Genomic DNA, 11,199 nt, shown 5'->3' on the forward strand with positions numbered 1-11,199 from the left:
ACCCTGCATGATGCAAGCAAGCCAAGAAGGCAGGTATGGTTGCCAAGCAATTGATGCTAGCAATTCGGATTACAGTAGGCCTACAGCAATTAGACGATAGCTAATTATGGTAGTTCCGAATAGGGTCTAGATCATATGGCAATGAGCATTTTTCTTCTTCATGCATCGGAGGATTGTATTATCGCTGCTTCAAAGTTAGATTTATGAAAAAAAAAATTCAACCATTGCACTAGGTCTATGTATTAAAATTTGATGATTATTATTTTTGGTGTACAGTATCACTTGTCATTTAATTTTAATTCCCAAGGCAGTTGCTCTGAATCTAAAGATGGTCAAAATAACTTTTTGGTGTTAACAAAGCCCCTTTAAAATAACATCATTGGGTTTTTCAAGCGTGTGATTCGATTCTGTAGAAGTTTTTTGTTTACAACAAATGTTTCGTCGTTTTTTAAAAATAAAAGGAAACCTTGGCTAGTTTTTTAGTTAACATGTTTGTTTTATTCAGGTTCTAATATATAAAGTTAGGCAAGTTAAAAATAATATATTTGTAGCACCTAATTAAAATATATGGTCCAAATTATCATGTATTCTATTGTACTGGAGCTAGGCTTCGCTCGTACAGGTTGAGGGCGCCCTCGCGAATTTTATCGCGGCTGCACGCAGGATAAACCATGTTTTTCCCGCTGGCTACAGTGGTGTCTGAGCCCTATAATTAGGCCAAGATTTAGGAGATTTCAATGCAATATATTTTACGTAGAATCTATCAGTTGATAATAATTATGAAATCTAAAATAATTATATAACAAATTATAATCGTTAGTATTGTTTTAGATAAATAATCAGAGTTAAAAAGCTTCTTTTTAAACACATAATTATACTGTAAGGGACATGTTTCTTGTATAATAAAATTAACACCAGCAAAAAACGTAATTAATATTGTAATATCTCCGCTAATACTGGTCCGATTTACATATTTTTGTTTTAAAATGCTTCATTTAGTTATGTCTTTCTTTTTAAAAATAAAGTGAGATTTCTAATTTTTATGTTTCTAGCTAGCCTAGGCCTAGCTAGATGCCCGGCCTACTGTAGGGCCTAGGGCTTGAAATAAATGGGTTGCAGCTGAGTTTTCAGTATTTTAATTTGTGTAGCGGGATAAAAAAAAAGAGTTGCGGAACGGGGCCTAGTAACCTAGAGGTAGGCATAGGGCCTAGGCCTCCTTCCTGGACCCCTATACAGTAGGCCTTACCTAGGCCTAGGCTAGGCTAGGTAGGCCCTAGCCTAGGCCCCTACCCCCTAGGCCTTCTTAGTTTAGCTAGATTACCCTAGGCCTATCTACAGTAGAGTAGAGTAGAGGCGGCCTAGACTACATTTGGGAATGAAGACGGCCTAGCCTAGGTCCTAATTAAAATAAAGCGTATGCTTTTGAAAAATAGGATAACCATACCTCCACCATGATTATATGATATATATATATGATTATAACTACAGCAGGCCAACCCAAAAAACCGGGTGTTGGTTTCGTCGGTCGTAACTTAGCCTAGCGCCACCAAACGTCAGTAAAATTATTGTACACATCCGCTGCAGGTTGTTTATATTTTGTGCGCATATAGAGAGCTAGCAAAGATACTAGGAAGGCGCAGGGAAATTTATTAGGCCTATGTGCGTAACAGGAATGCAGAAATAAAAAAAAAACATCATGTAAAGAGGAATTTGCTGTTATTTTAGGGTCTAGTTTCAGTTCTTTACAAATCTAGCCCTAGCTGGGAGGGCCTGGACCTTAGTTAGTTAGGCCTAGCCTACTAAGACTATTTATTAAGGTAGGACCGTAGGCTGGGTCTAGCCAACCTGTCCTAGGCCTAGCCTAGCCCTAGTACTGTAGGCCTAACCCTCTAGCTAGGCCTAGGGCCTAGGAGGCTAATCTAATAAAAAAAATGCTACTTAGATTAGGGACCTACTTGAATAGCCATCCCACCTAATTGAACAGGATAAAGATTTATGTGTCATTTTTTTTTAGTTTAAAGTTTTCAAAATAATTTTAATTTATTTGTATCTAGTCCTAGGCTAGGGCCTAAAATAAATAAATTTAACCAAAGATCCGGATGGAAAAGTAATTTGTTCTAGGCCTAGGCCTATGGTAAATTTTCGTAGTATTTTTGTCAATTTCTGTACGTCCGTAATTAGACAAAATTTCCAAAGCAACTACAGAAATTCCGTAGTACTTCAGAAGTCTGCATTGCTTGCATGTACTGTAGGCATAGACTAGATCTACAGTATGATGGCTGTACCAGGACAACAAACAAGGTCGGGGTTTCAATCCATCAATGTGCATTTTGCTTACAGTATGTCCTTGAGCAAGGAACTTTATCTGTATTGCTTTTCTCCACCCAGGAGTATACAGTAAATGGGTACCTGGTGGGGTTGCCTACTACTGTGCCAATATGGCATTTGGACCCAATGACCAGAGAAAACAAAGCGCTTTGTAACATAAAGGAAAGGAGCTATATAAATCAAATATCAAACTTAACAAAAATTGCACATATGCATGTTTCACTTTCAATGGATTTTTTTCAGTTTAAATCTGATTCTGTGAAGAATGGCCAAACACTGCCACTGGAGGGATTGTCTGGTAAATTGAGTAGTAATAATACTATCAGTATAACATCATAGTGGAGTCCATTTGAACACAGATATTTTTATGCTTAGAGTTAAAGAATACTTTAATTAACTAAAAATACTTTAACTCGGTGTTGGGGACTATTAAATGTTGTTTATTTGCTTACAACAAAGGAGAGAACCTGTCTTTTGGTGGGGGCGGGGGTATGTCCCAATTTGGGAGATGCAACTTCTGAGCTGTGGATGATAATACTAATGGCCAGGGAGACTACCGTTATAACACAGTTAGTAAAAATATCCAAACATTCATTCTGAATTTGTGAAGATAGGTTTATTTCTTTGTTTGGCTGACTTATCTTGAGTGTATTCAAATCATATCCAAATACCCACACATGCAGAGGTTTTATTTGCCTTTGACTACCATTATACTAAATTTTATTGGCGGTACAGTTATTCAATCATTGATAAAGATCTTTTCTTAATGTCACATCAAATTTTAATTGTACTTTGTGGTATCTTCATTTAGGCATGGAAAGACGAAGGACTTGAATTTTCTACTACCAGTAATGAGGCATGCAAACTCTATGATGCTGCCCTCACACAGGTAAGATGATGTTAGTCTTATCAAAACTAATTACAGTATAGCAGCAAGGTGAAGTGGACTCACAAAATATGATGATATAAGGTGATTTTTAACTATTTGAGCGTGACTTTTTTGCTTTGATTTTTTTCAATGGGAAGGGTGACTGGGGGCGGGGCGTGAGCTTTTTGGGGGGTGGACTCCCTCGTACTCCTGGATATGCCACTGTTAGGTGGTGGCCATGTCTCACTTTTTACTAAATTGCTTCTACTTTAGGAGAAAATATAAAATTCCAGAATTGGATCTGGATATAGAGGACTTTAGTCCTGCATCCAGTACATCACCTAAGTAAATACTGTGTGTCTGTCAGTTACATTAATAAAATTAATATAATGCAGATTGTTGGGTGGTACCATGACAAGAGTTTGGGTGGATGGGATAAAACCTTTACCAGACTAAGAGAAGCAGATCCAGATTTTGGTGAGACTCCAACATTTTCATATCACTACTTAAGTATTTACATACCGGTACATGTGTTCAAATATAATGTCATAATTGTTAAGTACCATATTTATATTATATCAATTTATGTTAATTTAGTAATGGGTCATGTGCTAACTAATGGTCTGACCTTGTGTTCGACCTCAGTGAATATCCAAACAGACGAACACCTCAAAAAAAGAATAGATGATATGGTGAGTTTGAAGGCAAACTCTGCACTGACCAACCGGGAAGAAAAGCATGTGGAGGCACTTCAGGTGTACGCAGATGGGTAAGTATTATATAAGAGTTGCCTTGTTTCTGACTTGCATGTTAATACCTTGTTCCTTGATTTTCAGGAAAGAAAAAGAGTTTAAGAAAGAAAAGATTTATGAAATGAAAAGACGTCAGAAATTAAGATTGTTAAGAAATTGGATTTTTTGAAGATTTCTCATATTTTTTACCGCAAATAGAATGTCTTATTGTTCGCTTTTCTGCATATGATAATTTACTTTAGCAATTTCATTTTAATATTATGATAATAAGTTTAATGTTTATTTGTATTTTTTGATAGGTCTATGTCCAAGGCTATTGATATTTGGGAGGATATATTAGTTGACCATCCAACTGATCTTCTTGCCCTCAAGTTTTGCCAGCTCAACTATTACAACTTAGGACAGAGTATTCCAATGAGAGACTCTGTAGCAAGAGTGTTTCCACATTGGAAAAGCAGTACTCCGCTCTATGGGTAATTATTAAGTATAATATGTTGAATAATAATTATGATATGAGTGAGCCAATGTATAATGTATAACACATTAAGGAAGCAAAAAGTAGCACTTTCAGACTAGAATAAGATTTTATTATCACAAGCTTTCATATACACAGTACACTCCTTCTGGTGAATGAAGTATTTGAAGATTTCATTCACAACCAAAGGCCTAGACCTAAAGGGCCTTGTATACACTGTAAAACCTTGAATTTAAGCCCAGGGTTTCTTTTTTATGTGAACTTTGGATAGGCTTCTTTTCGAGCCTACTTTTGCAAAGTAAAGTGGGGGGGCTTCTTTTCAAAATGAAAGCTGTAAGTTTTGAGAATTTGCACTATAGAACATCAATTACAGTAAATCACTTAAACTACTGTATAAACCAGGCATGTTTTTTATATATTTTGTTTTTTTGAAATTCATGTACAGTGCATGTAGGCCTACTGTACTATCTCGAAAAGAAGCATGCTATCTTGAAAAGAAGCCCATGGGCTTGTTTTGAAGCTAATTTTGCAAGCTAAAGAGGAGGCTTATTCTTTAGATTAAGCCCATTGGGCTTCAATTCAAGGTTGTATGGTACATGATGGATATTTTTATGGAGATATAAAAAATGAACCTCTTTCTCTTTTACAAAGCTCAGATGGCAGACATGCTTTTTATATTTGAATCATCTTACTATAATGTACATATGTTTATTATTTTTTATTTGTCCTAATAAACTGCCAATAAAATTCATTTAACAATTGATAGACTTGTCATATACAAGATGGGAATGATGCTTTATAAACTAAATCTCATGATGGGGCTTAATAGGGAGTGGGCTGTTACAAAATCCTGTAAAATCCAGGATTATTCGTCTTGCAACTAGAAACAACCCTGGATTTTACAGAATTTTGATCCAGAATGCAAGGATTGGAAGATGGTATTCTGATTGTCTATAGAATTCCATACTAATTCCATTGACATAAAGGAATAAAAGAATATAAAAATTGGTCTTTTTTTACATGTAACAAAGTCCAATTTTAAAAGCAACATGTCTATAGTCAGATTGAAGGAGGCCCATCATACACACCTAACATCCAAGCTATGCTCTACTTATTCACAAGCACTGTTTGATTTCCACTAATACTTTGTTTGAGGAACAATATTTACCATTTTCTACTAGAGATAAAAACATGTGATTGTATTACTACTCTATATTAGAGCACCTTAGAAGCATAATTTTGTTTATTTACACTATTGCTTTTAGTTACCTCTATGGGATGCATGCGTTTGGCTTAGAAGAAAGTGGAATGTATGTTGAAGGTGAAAAAGCAGCAGCTAAGGTTTGTGATACGTAAATAGCTGAGTATGGTCTAGTCTTTTCCTCGCCCTGTTAAAACTTGATTTTTCTAACTCCTATCTTATAAAAACAATCAATCAATATTTATTATATCAAAAGCTGATTTTGAAGCACCTTGATGCTTTATTGCCAAGCCTTAGTCATGGAGATTGTTTTTTCAGGTTGTAAAATCAAATTCTGACATTTTTTATGGATTAGAAGACAACGTCCAAGCCTCAGCTGCAAAAATAATCCTTACAATTCCATACTAATTCCATTGACATAAGGAAAGACTAAAAGAAGTCCATTACTGTACTTAAAGATATAAAAAAATACCTTGCAACAAAAACAGATATAAGAGCAACATGTCTTTAGTCAAAGTATAAATTGAGGCCAGTATATATCTTGAATAAATTATGCTGCAATGATGCCTAGGCACTCATGGTTATTAAAAGGATTTTTTTTTCTGCAGGAGGAGGGTGTTTGGCTTGGGAAATTAGGGTAAAGACGCAGCGCGATTAAACATAGAAGAGTGGACAAGAAATAACACTGCTTGTTATTTCAGCCTAAGCTTTTGTGATTTCATGGCTCGTATTCTAATCTTCCAGGGATTGGCCATTAATCCAAATGACTGCTGGTCAACACATGCCAATGCCCATTGTCTTGAGATGACTGGTAGACATGACCAGGGCATTAAATTTATGACCACTACTGAAAACGACTGGAAGGTTAGTGATATTGTTTAATTTCATTGCATACTGTAATTAAATATCATTGCACAGCTTTCTGTCTATCGCCCTCTTAAGAGGTAATAGACACTATGCTGAAGAATGGAAAGGTCATGTAAATTCGACCCTGAAATCTGGTTCTGATTACTTCATGTGCTGATCACTGATGACAACCACTGATTACTATTACTTTAAAGTATTGAGTGGTAGACAGACACACCTACTTGAAATATATTTTGAAACTTTACATTTATGTTTAATCATATGCAAAGAGCCATAAAGCCAATCACTGCAAAACAGGGTTATCTGAGGGTGTTATTGTAAAATTTGAGCCATGTATGCTGGTTATAATATAGTATTTAAATATGAATTTCTAAAAATGTGTTAACTATGACAATTTAGGGGTTTCAAAGAAGTATTTATGCCATTTTAGAATCTACTAATATGTAAGAAATACATATTTTTTTCTTCCCAATTGGGGTCAGATCTCCTTGACAGGGGGCCCTGTCAACCCCAATCCTACTGATGCCACTCCCTGGTTATGTTGGTTTTTGTTGAATTTATAGATTTGTGACATATTAGCTGATCACATTTACTGGCATTTTGGCCTGTACTACATCGAGATAGGAGAATACTCAAAGGCTTTAGATATATACGATTCAGAGGTAAGTTATACTATGAAGTAATAGGTAACTTATTACTTTAATAGATTTTCAATTATATAATCTAGAGAAAACTGTTTAAAAAATTGAATATTTTTCAATAGTGCATGTTAAGACTAAATAAACAGTAATTATAAACTCAATATTAAATTTGTACTTACAATACAGTAGTATTAATTTTTAAATGACATTATAAAAATGTCGATATCAAGTTTTTCATAAAATATCAAATTATAGGGTCTCTTATGTGATAACAAATAATGATTGTGTCAACACATTAAAATATTTTTCCCTTTGATTTCATGAACTTTAATTATTCGCATACTGTACTATGCTCCTATTGGACCTCCATGAAAATTATGATTTAAAGGTCATTGCTGATTTCTGTATGTTTATTAATTTAGAAATCATTTTTTATTATATTTTTTTGTCTCTTACAAGATACTTCCAAGATGCGTAGCTTCCAATTATACAATTCATGCAGCATCATTTCTCTATAGACTGGAATTTGAAGGTGAGGGGTATGTGGTTTAGGGTGGACAGAAAGAGAAGAGGAACAGATTTTTAGGTTTGGTGGAAGAAAGGTGGAAAATATGTTGGTGTAAAGAAGAAGAGAAGGGAAATATATTATGTGTAGGGGAAAAGAAATTTGGGGTATGGAAATAGATTTAAGCACATGGGATTTCAATCAAGGGAACGCATACAAATGCTGTGTACAAAAGTATTTTAGTTGGATAATAAGATAAATAAAAAATGAGGGATAAACAGAGAAAGAAGATAAAGATAGAATTTTTGAGGATGAGAAAAGTGGAAGGAAATTTTGGAATGGGTGTGAAGAGAAGTGAAAGGAGATTGATGGGGAAGAAGAGGGAAATGCAGATTTGGTAGTGAACAAAGAGAGAACAATATAGAGAGAACAAAGTTCTTAGAATTTTAAAGCTACTGCTTTGGGTTCATTTAATAATTTTGGCATTCATAAGTTTTTTTGTGGTAACCTATAAAATAGTGGATTAGAATAGTTGAATTTTATTGTGATTATCCAAACTTGGTTGAAATATTGAGGAACTATAACTTGATTTTCGTAAAAACAGGTGTGAAAGTAGGAAAAGAAAGATGGCAGGTGCTGTACGAAACTGGAGAACCAGCCCATTTCAACCACCTTCTGGTCTACAAAGACTTGCACTATGTAATGGCGTCACTGCGGGCCGATCATAAAGATACCGCTAAAACCCAGATAGAATCAATCCGTCAGTTCATAAGGTAAGCAGTTACAGTATTACTTGTATCAGCGGCAGATTTATAAAATTGGGTCCAGAAAGAAAAGTTGTACAGATAAGCTGATGGGCCCCCCCACCCCCACCCTTTTAATCCATCTACGTCCATACCTGAAATTTAAAAAAAAAAGTGAAAACGAGTTGCTCAAGTAAAAGGTTTTAAAATGAGCTACAGTATAACTTGCAGCCTCATTATGCTGAATTGAGTAAGAGCATGGTCTGTGAGGGCCATAGAGCAGTGCTTAGTAGCATTATGTTTACTGCTTAGTAGTATTATGTTTACATGGTTCAACAACAGGCAGAAATGAACCAAGGCATCGGATGACCCCTACTCATCCAATATATGCAATGCCAAACCTGTCAGATGTACACTGGACCTCCAGGTTTGAGTCCTTATCCAAAACTTTTGCTTTTGAACCATTGCCGATTGTAAGAGACTCTTGCCTTACCGCTTGGCTACTCGAAGTCTCTGTGTGAAAAAATAATACAGTGTTGGTGTTCATTGGTCTATACACTATATACCATAAGACAATCCCCTGCTTCCTAAGAGACAGTCCATCATAGAAGCAGCGATGAAAATATTCCTGTTAAAACGACCAATATGGTTATCGCCAGTTCATCTGAAATAGCTAGGCTACTTATTATTTTCTTTGATCAATACTTGTTGTTCACAGGGAGCGTTGTGGGGACCAGCGTGACGTGATGAAGGAGGTCGGCTTGCCTGTGTGTGAAGCACTCGTTGCCTATGAGAATGGTGATTATGCTGAGGCTGTTGATCTACTGAATCCGGTGCGATACAAGTTTGTGAACATGGGAGGAAGCAATGCACAGGTACTGTATATTGTACAAATGTTTTCATAAAATCTAGATAAGATCAAGATACTTTTGGGTTGGTAAAATTAAACACATTTCCAGCAACAGGGCATTCTGTTAATCAAAGCTTCTGCAATGATTAACAATTTGAGTTGTCAATATGAGCTTGTCTGCAAATATTTCGAAAAATTATAATATTTATAAATTAATTAAATGTTCAATGTTTAATCACAAAACAATACACAAAAAATGATATAAAAATTATATTTAAATTAATAATTTAAATGGTATTTTTTAACAGAGAGATGAGTTTCAACAGCTCCTAATACACGCTGCTATCAATTCTCCGAAGAAGCACCATAAACGACTGGCCAGGTAAGAATAGAAGTGGAGGTGTCATCTTCACTCCTCATCGTCATACTTTCTTTAATTCCAGTGGCAAAAGTGGTGTTTGCCCGCCCACCCCATTAGCAGCCAAATATCACTAACAAAGTGTCATGTCATTAAAGATGTGTCCACACTATTAAATTTTGTGACAAATTTGTTTCATGTGTCCATATTATGGGCATGATGATGTCATATTACACTCAAATATTGGCATATCATATTTATTCGTCACATTAAATTTTATAGTGTGGACAGACCTTTATGTAAGATATTAAAATGGCTAAAGACAGGGGAAGAACCCCCTGGATCCCACAATAGACCAGGTTTCCAGGGGAAGAAACCCCTGGACCCCACAATAGACCAGGCTTCCAGGGGGGTTAGATGAGGCTTTCAGGGGAAGAACCCCCTGGACCCCACAATAGACGAGGCTTTCAGTTGAAGAAACCCCAGGACCCCACAATAGACTAGGCTTCCAGAGGAAGAACCACCTGGACCCCACAATACACAAGGCTTCCAGGGGAAGAACCCTCTGGACCCCACAATAGACGAGGCTTCCGAGGAAGAACCCCCTAGACCCCACAATAGGTAAGGGAGCAGCCCAAAACCTTCCTCTTTCGGTGCTTGATTGCTGCTTGTGCAATGCTGGCAAATAATCCTTGACCTGCCACTCCATCCAATAGCATATTGATGTGATTTAATATTTATTGTGTTAAAAATATTTTTATTTGAACACAATTGAAGTGTATTTTCTCAATTATACATTTCTTGTTAAATTCTACAGGAGTCTCCTAAGTGAGCGGAAAGCGTTGCGAGAAAATTCACCACTTACGGATCGTTTGCAAAAGCAACTCCTTGCAATGCACATTGATGAATAAGGAAATTGACACGAAGTGTAACATGAAATTCTAAACTTAAAAAAGAAATATATAAATATTACACCACCAGTACCAGTACTAAACTAAGGGATAAAATTATGCATGTTCAGTGTATTGTAACTTTTAACTAGAATGAACACAGGTTCAAACTGCTCTTTGTTTTCAATTTCCAGGAAACCAAATTTGTCTTGGTTCAAATCCTGTTGATATTTTTATTATTGTGTAATTGTGACTATATGATATATATTTTTTAAAACAATTGAAAGAAGAAAATATTCTTCTATATTATCTATTCATTCAAAGTATGAATACTGTAATTCTTGTTTTGAATGTTATTTTTAAAAGGAAAATACTTTAATAAATGATTATATACCTGTAGTTTGACATAAATATAATAAAATTTAAAAGAAAAGATTTCTAGTGAATATTATTTGATCTGTGGAAAATGTGATGAGTTTTAAGCCACTGGATTAATTTTGACTAGGGCAAAAAGAAAAGGTTAGCAGTGAGGGCATTAGCTTGTGTTTCCTTTCTAGGAAATACTCAGTCAATGGGTACCTGGAAGGTTCAAACACAAAATGCGCTGATTACAGCTGCAACATTATGGAATTCTCTCCAGGGAGCCGAGTATGTGTCCCATATTTGCTTGACCTAATGACCGGGGTAATTGATGTGAAGCGCTTAAAGGCCTTGTTGGCAT

The 11,199-nt window shown here is 35.6% G+C and overlaps 2 protein-coding genes across 2 annotated transcripts in view; one reads left to right on the top strand and one right to left on the bottom strand.

Moving 5' to 3' along the window:
* LOC117119814 (integral membrane protein GPR155-like) overlaps positions 1 to 1,580 on the bottom strand; it is a 28,211-nt gene extending 26,631 nt beyond the window's left edge. Inside the window, exon 1 of the mRNA XM_033264766.1 lies at positions 1,445 to 1,580. The gene's annotated coding sequence lies outside the window, so the exon portion shown is untranslated. The remainder of the gene's footprint in view (positions 1 to 1,444) is intronic.
* A 12-nt stretch (positions 1,581 to 1,592) lies between these two features.
* LOC117119849 (tetratricopeptide repeat protein 38-like) lies at positions 1,593 to 10,913 on the top strand. Its single transcript, XM_033264823.1, has 14 exons — positions 1,593 to 1,698; positions 2,572 to 2,626; positions 3,140 to 3,217; positions 3,592 to 3,673; positions 3,794 to 3,965; positions 4,248 to 4,421; positions 5,689 to 5,764; positions 6,369 to 6,488; positions 7,055 to 7,153; positions 7,592 to 7,664; positions 8,242 to 8,410; positions 9,099 to 9,255; positions 9,539 to 9,612; positions 10,406 to 10,913. Exons 2-14 carry the CDS (start codon positions 2,594 to 2,596, stop codon positions 10,497 to 10,499), a joined length of 1,401 nt encoding a protein of 466 aa, XP_033120714.1. The 5' UTR covers positions 1,593 to 1,698; positions 2,572 to 2,593; the 3' UTR covers positions 10,500 to 10,913.
* The last annotated feature ends 286 nt before the right edge of the window (positions 10,914 to 11,199 follow it).

This window comes from Anneissia japonica, unplaced genomic scaffold (assembly GCF_011630105.1).
Source record: "Anneissia japonica isolate Jap-2015-1 unplaced genomic scaffold, ASM1163010v1 scaffold287752_len1182401_cov188, whole genome shotgun sequence".
NCBI classification, from domain to species: domain Eukaryota; kingdom Metazoa; phylum Echinodermata; class Crinoidea; order Comatulida; family Comatulidae; genus Anneissia; species Anneissia japonica.